Source organism: Capsicum annuum, chromosome 9, assembly GCF_002878395.1.
Source record: "Capsicum annuum cultivar UCD-10X-F1 chromosome 9, UCD10Xv1.1, whole genome shotgun sequence".
NCBI lineage: Eukaryota > Viridiplantae > Streptophyta > Magnoliopsida > Solanales > Solanaceae > Capsicum > Capsicum annuum.
Window position 1 is genome coordinate 213,716,290 of NC_061119.1, and position 19,737 is coordinate 213,736,026.

The 19,737-nt window shown below is 34.1% G+C and overlaps 2 protein-coding genes and 1 pseudogene across 3 annotated transcripts; 1 reads left to right on the forward strand and 2 right to left on the reverse strand.

The window, feature by feature from the left end:
• The first annotated feature begins 620 nt into the window (after positions 1-620).
• On the forward strand, positions 621-2,018 carry LOC107841155 (annotated as a pseudogene).
• A 1,034-nt stretch (positions 2,019-3,052) lies between these two features.
• LOC107841032 (protein LIKE COV 1) lies at positions 3,053-9,404 on the reverse strand. The gene is made up of 7 exons (XM_016685038.2): positions 9,034-9,404; positions 6,396-6,448; positions 5,423-5,532; positions 4,980-5,147; positions 4,793-4,890; positions 3,538-3,664; positions 3,053-3,363 (listed from the first exon to the last, which is right to left on the reverse strand). Exons 1-7 carry the CDS (start codon positions 9,175-9,177, stop codon positions 3,281-3,283), a joined length of 783 nt encoding a protein of 260 aa, XP_016540524.1. The 5' UTR covers positions 9,178-9,404; the 3' UTR covers positions 3,053-3,280.
• A 3,882-nt stretch (positions 9,405-13,286) lies between these two features.
• LOC107841031 lies at positions 13,287-18,837 on the reverse strand. Of its 2 annotated transcripts, XM_016685037.2 has the most exons (5): positions 18,617-18,837; positions 16,688-16,771; positions 15,063-16,574; positions 14,810-14,927; positions 13,287-14,231 (listed from the first exon to the last, which is right to left on the reverse strand). In XM_016685037.2, the coding sequence occupies exons 3-5, from the start codon at positions 16,542-16,544 to the stop codon at positions 13,621-13,623; spliced, it is 2,211 nt and encodes a 736-aa protein (XP_016540523.2). In that variant the 5' UTR covers positions 16,545-16,574; positions 16,688-16,771; positions 18,617-18,837; the 3' UTR covers positions 13,287-13,620. The 2 variants fall into 2 exon arrangements, with proteins under 2 accessions (XP_016540523.2, XP_016540522.2); XM_016685036.2 differs by lacking the exon at positions 16,688-16,771.
• Positions 18,838-19,737: the final 900 nt, after the last annotated feature.

The following is a 19,737-nucleotide window of genomic DNA, read 5'->3' on the forward strand; positions in this document are numbered from 1 at the left end:
TATTAATTGTCATTAATTTCAATGACTTTTAATAAAGAAATGTTTTACTATAAATATTTAATTAATTTTCAACTCTTAAATATTTAAAAAAGTAGTAAAATGATCATTTTGTCTAAAGCAAACGAGATTTCTAATTCCTTCATACTTTTAATATAGTATAAATATAAATAAATATAAATATAGATATAGATATAGATTAAAAAAAATGATTTTTACGATTTCTCCATTTTTATTTTTCTAATTCCGAAACCAAATCAAAAGTGGAAAAATTAAATTCTAATCAGAAAAAAAAAAAAAAAAAAAAAAAAAAAAGCCGGCCGACAACCACCCCCACCCCCACCCCCAACCCCAACCCCAACCCCAACACTTAAGGAATATGTTTTGTATTTAAAGTCAAAGTAGTCTCTTAAATAAATATTTTGAAATTTGTAGGAAAGAAAGAAGTTTTGTTCCATAAAGCTGCTAATTGCTTCAAAAATGCTAAATCAGGTTTGTTTACGTATAATAATAGTAATTTTTACGTAAAACTATATAGAATCAGGTTTTGTTAGTGCTATACAAGTATAGTTATGTAACACTAACCAACTTGTTTGATTATTGTAGTGATTAACATGTTGACAATGGGAGATGAGATATCAAGAGGAAAAGAATTAGTGAAGAAAGCTGAGAAGAAACTCAATGGTTCCAATTATTATGAAGCTGCAGATTTGTTAAGTAAAGCTGCTAATTGGTTTGAATTAGCTGAATCATGTTAGTTTTACGTACACATGAACTACAACTATAGTTGCTTCTTGTTTGAATATAGTACTAAAGTAGATTATCGTTTTGCATGTTGATCTTAGAATGTTTTTGTCTTTCAGGAGATCGCGTTGGAGCAGTATATGTTAAGTTATCGAGTTGTCATATGAAGGTAAAGGCTTGTCTGTCTGTCGATGTCTGATGCTTTCGTAAACTATGTTTTGCTTATGTTATTATCAGTTGGATTGCAAAGATGAGGCTGCTTGTGCTTACGTTACTGCTGCTGATTGCTACAAGAAGATAAAGAATTCGAGAGGTGGTTGTGTGTTGATTTCTTGTGCTTTTTGTCCAAATCTTGTATGTTGCAGGCAGGGGTGGAGCCAGCCTTTGGCATTTATAGTGGGCGTTGAACCCCCTTCGGCCAGATTTACTCAGTTGAAATCTTAACTCCGCCTCTGATTGCAGGATATATGTAATCATCACATCAGATTCTTATTTTCATTCATCAGATTTCACTGTTGTTTTCATGTCTTGAGCATGCAGCGCTGTTGTTTCTGGACATTGGAAGGCTAAATAAGGCCAGAGGATATTACGAGGTACAACTATATTCGTCTGTACGTGAGACTTGAGATGTGCTCTTTGATGTTTTCGATAGCAGTACTGCTAGTAGTCTCTTCAATTTGTATAGGGATTTAAACTTTTATACCAACAAGAAGGTGACTAATGTAGTTGTGTGCCGTTAACTCAACCTCAAAAACTAGCTAGCTCATGAGGCAGGATTGCCCAAGATCATATAAGGAGACCAAGGAATGTTGGACTCCAACGGATTGTAGTGTATCTTGACATCTCGGTTGCATCGGAAAGATACATAACGAATCTTTTGTGTCCAGGAAATTGCTAAATTATACGAACAAGAGAACGATATGGAGCAGGTTATGATTTACTATCAGAAAACAGCTGATCTTTTCCAGAGTATGGATTTAATATCATCTGCAAATCGCAGAATACTCAGCTAAAGTAGGAAAATAAGATTCTTCGTCTGTCTCGAAGAAGTAATACAGTTTACAAAGGCTTTGCATACATTCTGTATTTGTCACGCAGATATCAAAGAGCAAGTGAGATGTTCGAGGAGATCGATAGCAAGAAGTAATACAGTTTACAAAGGCTTTGCATACATTCTTTTCTCTAGCATTTTACGCGATTATGAACTCCATTTGTACTCCGTTATGAGATTGGAGGGCAGATATATAAAGCGCGCAGATGTAGTAGCTGCATTTTGAAGGGGAGTAACAGGTTCAAGCCTTGGAAACAGCCTATGCACAATACACCTTTGTGGTGGGGCACTTTCCTGGAACCTGCGCATAGCGGGAACTTTAGTCCTGCCTTTCAGAATTTTACACATAAAAATGACTATACATGTTACATGTAGTAATTAATCACACCTTTGGCATTTCGTTTTTACGCACCTCTATCCGATAATGCCAATTGAGGCCAAGTTAGACGGCATGTTTATGTTTATGTATATATTTTTTTTTTTCCACTTAACAGGATGAATGGAGGACACCGATTCTTCTCAAGTTGAAGGAAGCGTTGATGGCGAAGGAAGTGAAGTTAAAGGGGCGGTCCAACTCCAACCTGCTATGTTATATTATACCAAGTTCGATTATTTTACTTTGTATAACCAAAATTAGATTTTTCTAAACAAAAAACATTTGACAGTACCTCTGGCTAGAGGATTGATAAAGAGGATTTTAGTTATTAGTTTTTCTTCTTTGAGCATGGTTGTAAATTGCATATTATGATGTTTTTATTTATGCTTTGAGATTGTTTTCCATCATGCTACTCAAGTGTGTTCCACTCATGTTTAGATGGTTGCTACGTGTTTCATGGTTTATCATATTGTGTTATCTTAATAAATATGTTTGGATAGGATAAATCTACGAGAAAAGTACGTGAAAGTAGATCTACTATAGATATTTAGATATAATACATGTTTTTGATACAACATGATTTATCTTTTTGTAGTCTTATCAATGATTTGAGCCAAAAGTCGATCAAAAAGAGTGCACCTACCTCTGAAGTAGGAGTAAAGTCTGCATATAGCGTACACTCCTCAAATCACACTGCGCGATTATACTGAATATGTTGTTATTGTTAAATCTTACAAATGATTTATTGATTGTGTAAATATTTTTTAACACCATCGGTGCGTAAAACTTACAGGAAATTCTCCCTATCCATAGAAACAACGGTGCTGTTGAAAAATCTGAGTATATTATATAGCACATTCAATAAAGTTAGTAGTCAAGCAAAAGGATTAAAAGCTATTAACTTAAAATTATCAGCCAACTATATATTCAAACCAATGTTACTTCCCTACATTGTACACTGCAGCACAGTTGTCACATAAGTGACCTGAATCTAACACCTCAAATATCAAGAAATGAAAAAGAAAAAAAAAAGGAGAGAAGCTTTCGTGAACAAAAAGAGGAAAAAATTGATAGACTGATGAAGCATTTTATCAGATGCTGTTTCTATAAGGTCAACTTCTATCGACTCTTATACTTCCTGGATCCAGCGTCGATAATGTTTGAGGCATTGACATGCCACCAGATACAACAATCTCTGCAAAGAGGAGAAAAGAGCATGTCGGAAAGTGCATAAGTATATCTTGATCAGAAAATGGTAGGTTTGCCAGATTAAGAAGACACTGATACTGGAAAAAGGCTCATCGTTTATAGAATAACTACTCAATGCATATATTTTCAGGAGAATTTGACGATGAAAAAGATCTCTTACCTATTCCTTCACGGACAGACAAGTTTGGTCTAATAACATCTTTTGCATTAACGAGGAATATATCACCAATGTAAAGATGATTTGTAGGAACATACACACAGCAAAGCTCTTCGTCTCCTGCATAGTTCTGCATTGGATGACAAGACGGAGCAGCACACAAGTGAATTTCAAATAAAATGGACAAAAATGCAATTGTACATAAAATTTTCCAATATATGATTCTAATGTTACCCATAGGGGAAACTTACACTTTGTTTGGATGGTGGTTGCCCATGGTATAGTATGGTATCATTTGCAAGTGTACCATGTTTGTTTTGATTATTTCTTAAAATATATGGCAGGTATGGTTTGATTCCATGGTTAGGTAACACCATGAAAAACTCACTTTATGTAACCACCGATTTGGTGGTATCGCGTCTTTAACTTATTTTTTTTCTCATTTTACCTTTATTTATTATTTAATCATCTTATTTTATCATTTATCCTACCTTTTTATAGTAGCCCCACTTTGCATCCTACTTTTTCTAGTAGATTTATCCTTCAAATTATTAGAGTGTGAAATTATGAAACGACGGAAAACGATACAATTTATCCAAATGTTGTCTTCATTAAAACAATACAGTACCATTACAACACAATACCGTATGATACCATACATCATGAAAACATGCGAAACAACCATCCAGGCCATGGAAATTGTGAGTATTTGGAAAAAGTAGTTCATGGTCCAAGTCCAATGGAGAAGAAGATCGGGGCCCATGAAGCCCAATAGGAGAGGGGCCCACATGGAGCCCTCGAGAAGCCCACGAAGGGAGCTAAGAATGCCCAATCAAGGAGCTAAACATTCAGCCCCAAAAGAGATGCGAATCAAGCCCAAAGGGCTGCAATTCACGCCCAATAAAGGGCTGAATTTCAAATCCAAGAAGTGGCTGAAGTTTTCACATGAGTTTGGTTGCTAAAAAGGATTTTTTTTTTACTTCTACATGCTTTCCTAGTTTATGATTTCCTAGATTAAGAGTTTGGCAGGCCACGTGGTGTCTTCATGTGCAATTGAATGTCCACCTTGGATATTTCTAACAAAGGAGGGGTATTTGAGCTACTTGGATAACGGCCAGGGTGAAATATGATCCTTTTCGCATAGTAAAGGGGCAAATTTGACCTTTTCCCCCCAAAAAATAAAATTGCTACACATGCGCATCATGTAATAAGAAATTTCAAAATGGTCAAGGAAAAAAGCACGTAATCATTGGCTTACCTGCAGGACGACAGACGAGGTAATGAACCCAAAAGCATATTCACCAATGCGTGGATGCCTTATTATGGCGACCTCCTTGAAAGCTTGTGTGTTCTGATCTGCAGTAGGAGGTTATTTATCAACCATCACTATCCAACTGACTGCTCTTTCATGAAATAGTATGAAACGGAAACTCCATAAAGCATACCTGGAGATATAGCAGAACTAATTTGCTTTGAAGCATTATAGATATGCCGAACAAATGGCATTCTTTTGATGAACCACTCTCCAAGACCCAAAACCGAAGTTCCCAACCATGATGACATGAACACCCCAACCAGAAAAATGAAAGTGATTGAAGTCATAAATCCTAGACCTGATAAGAACAGCCATAGAAAAGGAGGTCATCTCCGATGAAGAGTATCACCAACATGAGCTACTAGTATATCACAAGAAAAGACCCTTAACCTAATATGGCTGCCATTTACATATGGTGCCATAAAACTATTTGCAAATTCAGCTGGAAAGCTTTCTTTAGTGTGACAATGCATGCTATGTCCATTAATTAAAGACACCTTGAAATGAGTCACTGCTATTAATAACATAGGAATAAAGTTAGATGTTTTTAATGGAAAAGGGACAAATGCTTACCAAAAACATCAATTCCAAGTTGAGCATAGATTGGAGAGAAAAAGCCATCCACAAAATGAATAAACCACCATGTTATGTAGAAGGTGACAGCTATAGGAAATAGGATGACACTGCAAAAGAATGTGAGTGAGCAACAACTAGAAAAGTAAGGAGTAGGGAAGAACGTCTTTCTAAATCACAGCTGACAATGAAGACAAAGACCAATGTTTATAAGCATATCCTGCTATTCTTTTCCCATGACACTTACAAGCAGGCAGAGTATAGTGTGGTTTAGTTGCTTCCTAATCAAGTTTATTTCGACTAACTTTCATCCCGTGGATTCTTACTTAGTATAAGCTAAAGAGCATATCTGAGAAAGAAGAACACTATTTTTGTGATAGTTGTGCAGTTGTGCTACCTTAAGGATTTTTACTGTCTTCCCCTAATCATATTTACCAAAAAGGCGGGTCACGAGACGCGTTAGAACGAGGACTCATATAATCAACCCAAATTCTTTGAGATTGAGGCATAGTAGTTGTTGTTGTTTTATTACATGTTAGAAACAGCCCAGCTACAAGCCTTACCTCTAGTTTGTTTTAACAGCTGATCAAAGTCCTCACAGTAACTCTGATGCTTTTTGATGTTCCTAGATTAATTGTCTTAGTTCTGTTAGCTGAAAAGTCTTTCTATTTTAGTTTTCCATGACAGAACCTATAAGCCTCAAAGGGACCTTGAAAAGTGCAAGCCCCTAACCCCTGTACAGAAGCTAGAAAGTGGACAGTAGAAGCCCGGATCGGTTCCTCTGTAGGGCATGAACCCTTTGCTTAACTAGTTCTAGTAATCATTCTTATGGCACTTTGTTGTTTCTTCCTAAACATTATTTTCTATGTTGTTTCTTCCTAAACATTATTTTCTAAAAGCAATGAACCAGATAACGAGATAAAGCCTATGTCTAGATCAAAGGGAAGATTGAAGAGAAGAGAACCATTTTTACCATCCAGTCATGAATTTCTTAGAAGCCCAGCTCCTAACAACTTTAGAGAAAGTCTGCAGTGCAATAAACATACAGCTTTTGTCAGATAATTAAAAGAGAACTCAAGCTTAAAATGGTAGTATTCAAGAAACAGTACAATGATATTCACCATGACTGGACTAGTCACGATGCAATAAAGCTTAAGATACGAATAGAATGTAAATGAAATATTCACCGTGACTAGAACAAAAATATTTTACACTAGTTGATGCAAGCAATTTATATCTTTTAAGGCCGCTATACATCCTTCCTTCCATATAACTGAAGTTTTAGTACTATAGTTTCTTCTATTTTACTCCATACCAATTACTTTCTCCACCAAAATACAACAACAACGACAACATTACCCAATATAGTCCCACGCGGTGGGGGCCTAAGGAGGGTAGGGCATACGCAAACCTTACACCTATATCATGGAAGTAGAGAGGCTTTTCCGCCAATATGTAATCATTATTTTCATTTTGGTTCCTCACTGTTCATATGGATCACCAAGCATCACTCCCATGCTCCACCTATCACCGAGCCGGTATAATTAGATGCTACCAACTGTAACACTCACCAAAATATTATGCCACAACAAATTCAACCTAAATTGATCACTCTAACACCCGTCCCAACACGATCTAGCACAGGGACAGATAGGAATATCATCAGATAATGTAGCATGCTGTAGATGTTACACCATGCAATGAAGACAAAAACATAAAGGCCGCATCAGATAGATATCAACACATGAAAACTGAGTGTATGACATCTGAATAATATATTGTACAGATATATTTTTGCTTTTGATCAACAAAGTATATTAAAGATTTGTATACAAAACAAATATATCCAACATAAAATCACATATACACACACAAACACACATAAATCACCAGACATCCTATGTAACATAGTCTGATCCATCAAGTAAAGCACATATTGGTAGTAGAAAAAGCATAAAACATGTTTGAAAAGGTCTCTAACACCTAACAGGAAATAATATGCAAAGCTTTTAGAAACCTTGTGCTTCGCATAAATAAGACGTCAGTACACAACATCAAACCGATGTGGAGAACACGTAATTTAATTTGCTACAAATGTATTACCTTTTTTATATAAATCTAATTTATGTCTAAAAAAAGAATACCACAAGTTAGCAAACCATAAAAGAGGAAGTAAAAGAATGACAGAAGTTTGTAGAAGAAGTTCAATTAACTATGTACGCCACTTCCTCTCCTACCATAAAAGATCAAACTTTAACAAAATTTCTCATCAACTAATTATGTTGTGTTCTTCTGCACTTGCTAAGTATTTAGTTTCCTCTTATTCCACAGAATAAATTTTCATTTGGCAGGAAATGGTAAATACACACACTGAAAAATTAACACCAAACAAGGCTTCAAGCAAAATTCTCTGCAGTCTCTATATGATCAACAACAACATACCCAGTGTAGTCCCACAAAGTGGGACCTGGGGAGGGTAGAGTATACGCAAACCTTACCCCTACCTCAGAGGTAGAGAGGCTATTTCCCATAGACCTTCGACTCAAGGAAAAACAATCCAAAGCAATCCATAAAAGAAGCAACGGGAGTACAAGAAACAGTAGATAGTAACAGTAAAAGTAACAGAACAATATGATAATCAAATAAAAGGGAATCATCAGATAGTAACAGAGTCGAAGGGCAAGAGACTACAGGAGAAATACTACGACGACTACTAATACGAACGGATCAAGTCTCGATGATTAATTTCTGTACATTCAGGCTTCCATTTCTATAGCAATAACCTAATTCAATTGTTCCCATTTCCTACCTGAACGATAGTGATGCTTAGTGATATTACATGTAGGAAAAGGGAACAACTGATAGTTGAGGCATGTTTTGACAAATAGATGGTGATAGTTCAGGTAGGAAACTCTCACACCTGATAGTTTAGGTACGAAACTCGAAAAGACAAAACACTTTACGAGTGTTTTTGACCATTAACTCAACGCTTAATAAACTAGTACAAAATCAACAAAAGTTGCTTCTTTTTCCAGCATTCCCCTTTCCATAACTTTACTGTGTTTTTAAGTAAACAACCAATTTGACAATAAATTCTGCGCATATCAAAGATCTACTCCTTTCCTTCTATAAATACTTACACAATATCACTTGTTAAACACAACTCTTAACTCCTAAATCCTAATTTATAAATTAGGAGCTTAATTTTTCAGCTAGCTGAATTTTCACCTTATTCGTACGGGTTCGACTCCAAAAATAAATTAAACAATCTCCTAATTTACACAATTAAAACCAGAATAATCACTTGTTAAACACAACTCTTAACTCCTAAATCCGAATTTATAAATTAGGAGCTCAATTTTTCAGCTACTGAATTTTCACCTTATTTGTAAGGGTTCGATTTCAAAAAAGAAATGAAAAAAATGAAAAAACTCCTAATTTACACAATTAAAACAACAATAATCACTGTTATACATACCAAATCAAGCAAAAATCAGCTTAACAAGAACAAATCAGATCACTAAATTCGTCAAAAACCCTAGCAAAATTCCAAAAAAATACATATAATTTACTATGCATCAAATATATTTATGTAAAATGACGAAATTAACCTCGCGGCCGGAGTGATGATGATGATGAGAAGAGGAAGATGATGATGAAGAAGAAGAAGAAGGCTTGTCGCCGGAGACATCGTCGCCGTCACCGGTGTTAGCTACCGGAATTAGAAGTTCCCGATCTCTGCTTGAATTTGCCATTTATCTCCTTAATATTAATTTCTCATTTCCAATTTCACTTATAGTTTTATATTGGGGAATTATTTTTAGTCTACAGATTTTTCAAGCGTAACAGTTCTTCAAATCTATAATACTACTAATTTTTTATAAATATATTGTTTTTCGTATAATATATATTTATTATTTCTTTTTAAAATAGTTATCATATTTCACTTTTTTATAAATTTAAAAAAACACTCAAAAATATCATAGAACTATTAAAAATAATATATTTATATCAGCCGTTATAAATTTATTAAATTTATATGTCATTGTCTTTTAAAATTTGACTCTAATATGAAGGAGGTCACATGATAAAAATAATTTTGCTAAATAACTGGTATAAAATAATGGCATTCTGTAACGAAAGTGACAAAGAAGAGTCAAATTTTATAATAGTAGCATAGATAAATCAAACTTATAACGAATGACATAGAGTTATTTATAATAATTCGATGACATATTTAAGCATTTTCTCTATAAACTTTTAAGAACATTTTAAAATATTTTTTTCGTTCTATTTTACTTGTCTTTGTTTGATTGCCCTCTTAAAAAAAATTAGAAGTGTATCTTAGTGTCCTCCGTCTATTAATAATTATCCAAATCGACTTGACAGACAAATTAAAAAATAATAAATAATATGGATAAATTCACCTTATCGTCTTTTGAATATAATTAATTCAATGCTTTGAAAAATATATTGAATAATAATTGTAATTAGTAATTAAGGATAAAATGAATAAATTATTATTGATTTCCTAAATTGGACAAAGTATTGTCATACTAGCAACAACAACAATATATCCAATATATTCCTACTAAGTATAGTAAAAAAGTAAAGATAAACGGAGGAAGTATTAATAATGTTTTGAAACTCAAAATTTAAACTACTAGTAATTAATGGAGCTATTAAATATTAAAATGGACAAATAAATTATGAAAATGAATAAATAAATTAAAATATCTATTTTTAGTATATAAGTTAAGTAAGATGAATCATCACCATGCTGATATAAGCGAATAATAAATTGTAATTTTCTTTTATAATTTATGAGTATCTAAATTATATTTTTAAAATATAAGATTAATTTAATTTAATTAACTCTAAAAATTAAATAAATCAATTCTAAAAATAAGATGAATCATCACCATGTTGACATAAACGAATAATAAATTATAATTTTATTTTATAATTTATGAGTATCTACATTTTATTTTTTAAATATTAATTTATTTAATTTAACTCTAAAAATTAAATAAATCAATTCTAAAAATAAAAAGTAAAAACAGGAAAAAGAACAAAAAAGTATACTGTGTATTGCTTGGTGATAGAGAAAGTGTTGGGTAGTGGGGACAGAGGAAGAATTAAATAAAAAGTTATTAGCTTATTAGTAATAAAATAAGTTATTAGTTACATAATTTAATGAAATATTATTAAATGTTGATGAGATATTAGGTTTGACTTTGGCTTTGGTTGGGCTAGGTTGGATTTTTGTCTTGCTGTCGATGAGTGATGAGCTGTCTCCAATTATATTACGCCAACTCGGATCGAAAATACAATTTTTTATTTTCGATGGTGAATTTATCAAAATTGATCAATCATTAATGGGTAATACTAATGTAGGCAAATTTGATAAGTAGGATGCATAATAATAATATTTCAAGATTCATGGTGTGTTTATAAACTTTTATTCTTATCGATACAATTTTTTTTTTTATTTCTTAAAAAAAAATAATTCAAGAAGATTTTCTTCTCTAGATCGTAGTATTACCGAAATAATTTTTTCTCCGGGGTTTTTTTAAAGAGTTACTCTTTCTCTTTCAAACTAAGTGATGTTTTTATCTTTTTATTTTATTTTTCAAAATAAGAAATGTATTACAAAATCAAACTCAAGAAGATATTTTTTTCTTTCTGTTTTATCCTTAACTTAATCAATAAAATTTTGCATAATTAAGAGATCATTAATTCAAAAGATGCATTCTTTTTTCAAGACATTTGATTAATGGATGAAAATCATTTATATTCTCCAAATTTGATTTTAAAATCAAATTTCCACTCAACTTTGAGGGATAATCATTCTCCTTCCTTTATTCTAAATAATGTCTATTTTACCCTTGATATTTACAATCCTAATATATTTTTATATTAATTATTTATTTTACTGAGATTTTAATATCGTCCATTTTGAAAGGTTTTAAGTTGGAATGGTTGACTTTAGTGAACATTTGGAGATCCGAGGGTTGTACCAGAATCCCGTCAGTTCTATCTGCTCCAGAGTGTCGATTTTGAGTTGGTAGCTTGATTGGTTCAGGCCTCGCGACTTCTGGTGTGATTTTAAGTGTTTAGACGAGAGGTTGGAAAGTTATGATCTAAGTTGACTTTGGTCAAGATCTGATAAAAATGATCTTCATTGAAAATTCTGATCGCACCATTGAGTCCAAATATCGAATTTGATTTAGTAGCAAAGTTGATTATTATGGGGTCCTAAAAAAATTCCCAAGACCCGGAGATTTTTAGCTTTGACCTTTATTTTTGATATTTGGTTCAGCAAACTCTTCTTTACGTTCACGAGCCTTCATCGCATTCGCAAAGAAAAGAGTATTTCTGATCATCATGATCACGGAGATGGGCTCGCAACCTGGAGAGAAAATAGGATAACTAATCTCGAGATTAATTTAAAAAGAGGAGCTTGTCCCATATTTGGTTGAGACAAAATATATGAAATAACTCATTCCAAAATTGGTTATTCCGAGATTGTAGTGCTTTTCTTATCTCTCCTTCAGGGTGGAATAACTAATCCCAAAATAACTAATTTCGGAATCAATAATTCCAGAATAACTTAGTTTCCAACCAAACGACGCCTTTTAAGTGTCAACGAGTACATTGACCATCATACATAATGTTATATTATGATGTCTTATTGACCATCATACATAATGTTATATTATGATGTCTTTTAAAAGATAATTACATAAACCTTACACCTATAATAAATGAAATTAGTAACTTGAAAGATAAATAACATTCTCTAACATGTTAAATACATATATGGTGGGGTTTTTTTCCCCATAAATACATATAAGTTAAAAGATCAAAGAAATATATGTAAGGATCAACTTAGTCATAATATTTCTTTTGATATAGATATTTGACCTTCGAAATCCATTAATTCAATTAATTCAAATTTACACAACATAACACCTTATATTAAATAACAAGTCACTTTTCATCAGAAATTTCTAAAAGGTCAAACTCGAGACCGACAAGTCAATGTTCAAATATCAATATATTACATATACACTGGGTGGCAAAGTCAATGAATATTATTTTTTAATAAGAAGCTATGACAATATTTTTTAACTTATAAGAATGATTAATCATAAAATAATTACTTAGTTTATCTAGTGTATAGTATGAGTTGTGATGGCAAGTTTTAAGGAAATAAATTTATAAAAATTATTTGATTAATAAACTTAAATTATTTGATTCTTGCAATCAATTCAATTAAATATTTTTAGAAACAATTATAGAATTATTGCCCAATAATTTAATTTCAATCAATTGCCAGTATAAACTCCAGACTAAACTATAACAGCACAGATAGTGCATACTCTAAAAATCTCTAATTTATTCCTTAATTATTGACATTAGAGAAAATTAGAAAATCTAATATTTCAATCAATTAGATAATTTTATAAATGTTCTTTATATTCTACTGAAGCAAGCTTTAATAAGAATGAAGAGTAAAGCATCTAGTACCCCCTAACTAAGACCAAAATTTACTACGACGGACATACTCCAACTTCACGAGGGTCCTATTACTCCCGAACTAAATTTTAGCTTATTTTTGTCAACTTTTTTAGCTGACGTGGCACATGGCAGTCCATGCGCCTTGGGAAAGGGTGACAAAAATACGTTAAAATTGAGTTCAGGTGTAATAGAACCTTCGTGAAGTTGGAGTGCGTCGTAGCAACTTGGTCATAGTTCAAGGGTACGGGATGCTTATCTCAAGAATAAAAATAAAAAAATTTATAAATGTTCTTTATATTCTACTAGAGCAAGCTAGGAATTTGCAATCAAACAAATCATATTGTAAAAAATGGACTTCATTATATTACTTTGTCAGCAATAAATGTTCAACATGAAGATCAATTCAAATCAGCAACAATATTATTATAGGCAAGTATAAAACTATAAAGAGTATTTTTATTTACATGTATGTCAACCTGAATATATGTAGAGGCAAGAGGCACAATATATGTTACGAGTTCGGCAGAATTCAGTAACTTTGTTCAAGATCTTGTATATGTATTGACAAATGCACTACGAACTCGGCAGCTTAAATGAGTTGTGGGTTCTGTGGCAAGTGAAGGGCCATCAGAACCAGTAAACTTCAAATCCTGGATGCGCCTCTGAATATATGACTATAGTGCGAACTCAGTAACTACATCGTCGATTATTCCATTCACAACATGCTTCTCAATGACAGTCACTATTTGTTCAACTTCATCCAGAGTATATGCATTTCTCCAACCAAGATCCCATGTTGTACTAATCACTCCATCGCGCGATATATCTCTTTCATGCAATGCGTAAAGAGTATCTACTGAAAGGCTATTGGCATCGACAGTACCATAACTTTTCAAGACTTCAATCGCGCCACAAATTTCATTCAACAACTTGTCGAAGGAAATGGAGACTCTTGACATGTTAACAGGAGTTTTTGATATTGCCTGCACGGTATACTGAGACCGTTTGTATTCTAACAATTCATTCGCGCAGTCCAGTACGAGCGTGCTGTTAGGCATTTCATTGTCTACATTAATTGTCTTCCATACCGTTGGTTCCCATGCATCAGTGTCGAAAAGCTCCTCTGCCCGACTGAGGAATGATTCGTTGCTCAACAGTATGTGTCGTGTAGTGGCTTTAGATTTGACTTGACAGAGAGTGTGCTTAATCAGTGGGATGTCATGGCCACGCTGGATTAATGGCACGGTAGATTCAGCTGCGGAACATTCACCATTCTTTAGATCATCTGCAACAGAAAAAGTATCACTTGTAAGTAATTGTAACATGCCTAGAGATTAATCTATTTGGTTCGAGCAATGTCTAGAAGTAGCTACTTTCATGCGTGACAACTTTTTACATTCATCGTTTCTTTAACGTGATCTTCTGAAGAGATGGAAGAAGGAAAGAGGTAGACGTGTGATTAACGCATAAAAGTGTGAGCTAAATGAATTTCAGTTGCTACTTGCAGGTTTCGTAACCTGGCTTCTCTAAGCAATGAGTTTACTGAATTACCTCTCGTAATAACTTATCTCGCGTATAGAAGAACAATCAGAATACAGAACACCGTTTATTTGAACGCTAATTCACTATCTCTTTTTGTCTCACATAGAAAGACGATGATCCAAAGCACAGAAAGCCATTTCTTTAACTAGCATTTGACACTCTTATAATCTCTCAAGAAGATTTCGCAATCTCGTCCTGATGGCAAATTTCTTGCTTTTTGCTAGGAAAACAAACTTACGAGCCTATGTACAATAACTATTTGCAGAAAGCTTCCTAAATCACCCACATGACACAATGCCAAATATGAAACGAGCGCCTTACCAGTGACAACATTTTGGGAGATTTCAGCAACTTCCTCGCAGGGAAGCTCTTCTAAGGATGTAACCTTTGTTATGGTTATATCACTGTCTGGTTCATCCTTGTGTTCCATATTCTCAATCTGCGTCGACATATTCCATTAGTCTGATTATCATCTTATACGAAGAATAATAACGTTTGAGAGTTACAGACGTAGTTTTCTAACAGAATACGGTAGCTAAGGCCTTTAAAATAGAAGGCATAAAAGCGCACTTACAATAGGGACAATGGAGGAACTCTTCACTGACTTGTCAGTTTTGACATTCTTCTTACTATTTCTGGAGTTACGAGATGCAACTGCTGTGATGCGCTTTGAGTCAGCGCTATTTTTGGATGCAACAAGTTTTTCTGGTGCATTCGACTTTTTCTCAGGTTTCCTCACTTTAGCAGTGGTCTTCGTACTTCGATCCTGAACTTTCGTAGTGTTATTGGGACCAGCATTTTTCGCGCCAGGAGCTCGTTGAGTTCTCTCAACCCTTTTTTCTATCGCTTCTTTCTTAGGTTGCTTAGTCCTTCCAGGGGAAAAAGCTCTATTTTTTGTCAAAGGAGTGACAACTTCATTAGTCTTTTGACTTGCAGGTGCTTCACTATGGTCCTTGGATCGTTGTTCGGGGATGCAGCTACTATTCTGAACTTTTTGTGTCTGCATTTTCCGGTAGATAGTGAAATTCACAGGTGAATTCTCTTCCTTAAAGTTCCATTTTCCGAATGAATCTTTAGTGTCCGGAGGATTTTCATCACGGATGGAGGCAGAAAACCGTGGTGCCTGCAGTTCAGGAGCATACACGGGCTTCATGATCACAATGGGTGGAGCATCATCGGCAGAACTCTTCGACTGATGACAGATCACATTATTAGACTTGAATCTCAAAAGGCCTTTGAATTGCATGGTTTCAATTATTCCGTCTAGTGTTCTCCGTTTTGGATCCACCTTCTGGCTTACGACAGCCAGCTTCTTTGCCTTTGGCAAGTTTATTTCGAATATAGGCCTTCTTTGCTTGAAAATCTTGTCCTTCTCTACTTGTTTCTGATGCAACGGCATTGAAGGAATCTCTTCAAGTCCCATTAGCCTTGCGATCAAATTTGGCACTTTCGGTTGAGTCTTGACCGGAGAACAGTCAGACGAAGCAAATTGGCTTGAGCTACTGGACGGGAACTCGGGTGACATAACCAACTTTCTACCAGCAAGACAAGCCTTTTCTATCGATGACTCACTCGAGCTAGTGAAGCTACTAGACGCGAAATCGTGATTCAAGTCTACTTTTCTTCTATCGGAACAGCCCTTTTCTGAAGCACAACACGGTGGCAACAGATTTTGTCTAGCAAGGCTATCTCGTATTACTTCCCTTAGCTCATCATAACAATCGCGAGAATAATCAACAGAAAGACTACGCTTTCCAAACTCCACCTTATTACTATTCCATCTCTCATCTGCAACACGTTCAGATTTAGTCCTTCCAACGCCCGTTGCATCAACTTCTCTTTTCCTCAACTTCGTCATATATTCCGAAGCTTCTTGCAATTTCCCCAACATCGCTAAAGACTCTTGTAAATCAAAAGCTCCTTTCAACAAGTCCTTTGCAAGAACCTTTGAATCCCTTTGTTTTTCGCTATTTCGAGGGCCAATCTTGGACTTTTTAATGGTCTTACCTTCAATAACACCTTTGGAATCATCACAAGTGACAAATGATCTGTACATAACTGATCTCAGACTGTCGCGAGCCGTATTCTATAACACAAAATTTCAACAAGAACTAGTCAAGATACCGACTTAAAATCCGAAAAAAGGGAAACAAACAGAATGAAAGTTATACACTAAAAGGATTTGCCAAATGTACTCACATTAACAAGTACTATATGTCTTGAAGAACTTGTCAAAGATTGAATGTTTGACAAATGAAAACTTTCTTTTTCAGTTTTGAGTCACTGAAAGAAGAACAAAATATAAAGAATTAGTTGCTTTCTATATAAAGGACAAATATAAAGTTATCAAATGTTGAATATACATTCATCATCTCTGAAATATTCAAGGTATATTCATTTATTAATTCTCATTATATTCTTTCTTAATCTTTAAGAATATTTTGATTATGAGATAAAAAGGGAGATAAGTCAATGGGATAGCTACAAATATGATAAACATATAGATTTGGATCTCCATAACAATAATTTACATCTCAAATGACAAATCTACAAGTCACTGAAAAACTCAAAAAACACTGTAAAGCAGCATAAATGTGTTCATGTCTATGTTGCTTGGAATCTTCAAATATGTCAGCCGTTTTCGGGTCAAATTGGTGTGCTTAGGGCCGAAAATCGACCAGGGGCTCCCAGGGGCTCCCAGGCAGGCTGAGGAGCGGCCTAGTGTGAGCCGGCAGGGCCATTTGGGTGAAACGGCGGGAATGGGCCGTTTTCGAGCCAAATCGGTGTGCTTTACCCCACAGTTCCGGGGGTGGGCCCGGGGTTCGGGCGTGTTTTGGTTCGAAAATCGACCGGGGGCTCCAAGGCAGGCTGAGGAGCGGAAATGTGTTCATGTCTATGTTGCTTGGAATCTTCAAAAATGTCTACGGGCGAGTGTCGGATTCACCAAAAGTAGTGTATTTTTGAAGAATTCGACACTGGTGCGACATCATTTTTTGAAGAGTCCGAGCCCATATGAACACATCTGTAATCAAATGCACCCATATGAAAATCTTTGGAAAAAAAAAATCCCAAGTGATAACTTACAGACAAACACACACACACATTTAACACTGTAAAGCAGATTAAAGACTCCATTTTTATCCCACTTTGGAGACCGACTAATCCGAATTCGCGCCAGAAAGTCCCATTTTGGGACAAAGCGCTCCCTACGAAAGGGAACTCCATATCTACGACTCAAACCCGAGACCTTTATCTTTAGCCATTATACAAAAAGCAAGTAAAAAAATGCACCCAAATGAAAATCTTGAAGAAAAAAAAGACCCCAAGTGATAAATTTACACACACAAAAAAACAGCTTATAAAGATTGCATTTTTATCCCAATGTATTATGTGTGTAACCTGATCATTTGATCAAATATGAAAAATTAACAATTTTTATATGTAATCAAATTCACCCAAATCAAAATCTTGAAAAAAAAAAAGGATCCCAAGTGATAAAATGTACACACACAGACACACACAAATCAGCTTAAAGACTCCATTTTTATGCCAGTGTATCATGTGTATAACACACTTTCGATGTCAGACGTGTCGGATTCTCCAAAATTACACAATTTTTGAAGAATACGCTACGCAACCCTTGAAATTTTTGAAGAGTCCGAGCAACATTGATCAAAAAATTGATTTTCTTACCTCCAGCCTCTCTACAATATGATAAATAAACAATTTTTATATGTAATCAAATCCACCCCAAATGAAAATCTTGGAAAAAAGAAGAAGATCCCAAGTGATAAATTCACACACACACACACACATAATTGACACACATACACATGTATTAACACACACATATAATTAACACACATACACACACATATAATTAACATTTTTACCTGCATTAGCCCAAATGAAAATCTTGAATAAAAAAAGAATCCCAAGTGATAAATTCACACACACAAACATAATTAACACACAAACACACACATAATTAACACACATATAATTAACATTTTACCTGCATTAGCCCAAATGAAAATCTTGAAACAAAAAAAAAAAGAAGAAGACCCCAAGTGATAAATTCACACACACATACATAATTAACACACACACACATAATTAACATTTTACCTGCATTAGCCCATACACTTTGTGTTAGCAAAAGAGTGAACAAATCCCAGATCCCACAAGTATAATAGCTAGTAAAATCTTGAATTTTTGTTTTTTTTTGTTTTTTCAGTCCAACTCTATATCCTAATTATTATTATTATTATTATTATATCATAATGATGATGATGACAATGTCACCTATACATTCAAGAACTTAGACTTTAGGGAATTTTGTAGTTTTTTCAACTTTATTGTACTAAATTTAATACTATTAAATGTGAAGTGTGAGTGGTTGTTAAGAGTAACATGCTTTGTCACATGTGAATTGAAGTGTACTAAGACTAACTGGATGTGGCCAAAAATTTTGATAGAGTTGTCACCCGAATTTTTGTTGATCTGGCCCTAAAAATTTTGTGGTGCGATTTATGTTTGTGATTTTTCAATGGGGTCTGTGGTGGTAGCGTAGGGATCGGGTCGATAGTGGGTTATTTGTACGCATGTATTATATAAGTGCAATAAGACTAACTGGATGTGGCCAAAAATTTTGTTAGAGTTGTGATCCGAATTTTGTTGATCCAGCCCTGAAAGTTTTACGGTGCGACTCATGTTTGTGATTTTTAATGGGGTCTGTGGTGGTAGTGTAGGGATCGGGTCAATAGTGGGCTATTTGTACGCACGTATTATATAAGCGATTTAGTGGGTTGTTTCGGGTCATTCTTATACACACGAAATTGAGACTATCGTCTCCAACATTGTACTTTCTCTCTATTATAGTGAATTCCTCCGTCTCCGTCCGTGGTTTTTCATGCAAGGATTTCCACATAAATTGTGTGTTCTTGTTTTTCCTTTTGCTTGTGGTTTGCTTATTCTGTCCGATCCTTAACAAAACTTTTTAAAAAAATGTTACTGACTCAGTTACTAATTAGTTATCGTGCTTACTAATAATAGATCATTTCACAAAATTTAGACATAATTAGTTATTTATTTTCACTTTACCTTAGTAACAAATATATATACATATTAATATAGTACAAAAAAGGAAAGTATCAAATAAAAATGAGTAAGAAATAAAATAATTAAATTAAATTACCTTATAATTAATATTTTTTTTGGGGTTTAAAAAGATGACAAATAAATAAAAA

Excerpts from the sequence above, each read along its gene's own strand:
- LOC107841031 (XM_016685036.2), bottom strand. Across the intron at positions 14,928-15,062 it reads GTTCCTCCATTGTCCCTATT|ATTGAGAATATGGAACACAA; the intron begins GTAAGTGCGCTT and ends ATGTCGACGCAG. Across the intron at positions 14,232-14,809 it reads CTCCCAAAATGTTGTCACTG|ATGATCTAAAGAATGGTGAA; the intron begins GTAAGGCGCTCG and ends TTTCTGTTGCAG.
- LOC107841032 (XM_016685038.2), bottom strand. The coding sequence starts at position 9,177 with ATGGCAAATTCAAGCAGAGATCGGGAACTTCTAATTCCGGTAGCTAAC. Across the intron at positions 5,148-5,422 it reads ACTTGGAATTGATGTTTTTG|GTCTAGGATTTATGACTTCA; the intron begins GTAAGCATTTGT and ends TGTTCTTATCAG. Across the intron at positions 3,665-4,792 it reads CCTCGTCTGTCGTCCTGCAG|AACTATGCAGGAGACGAAGA; the intron begins GTAAGCCAATGA and ends CATCCAATGCAG.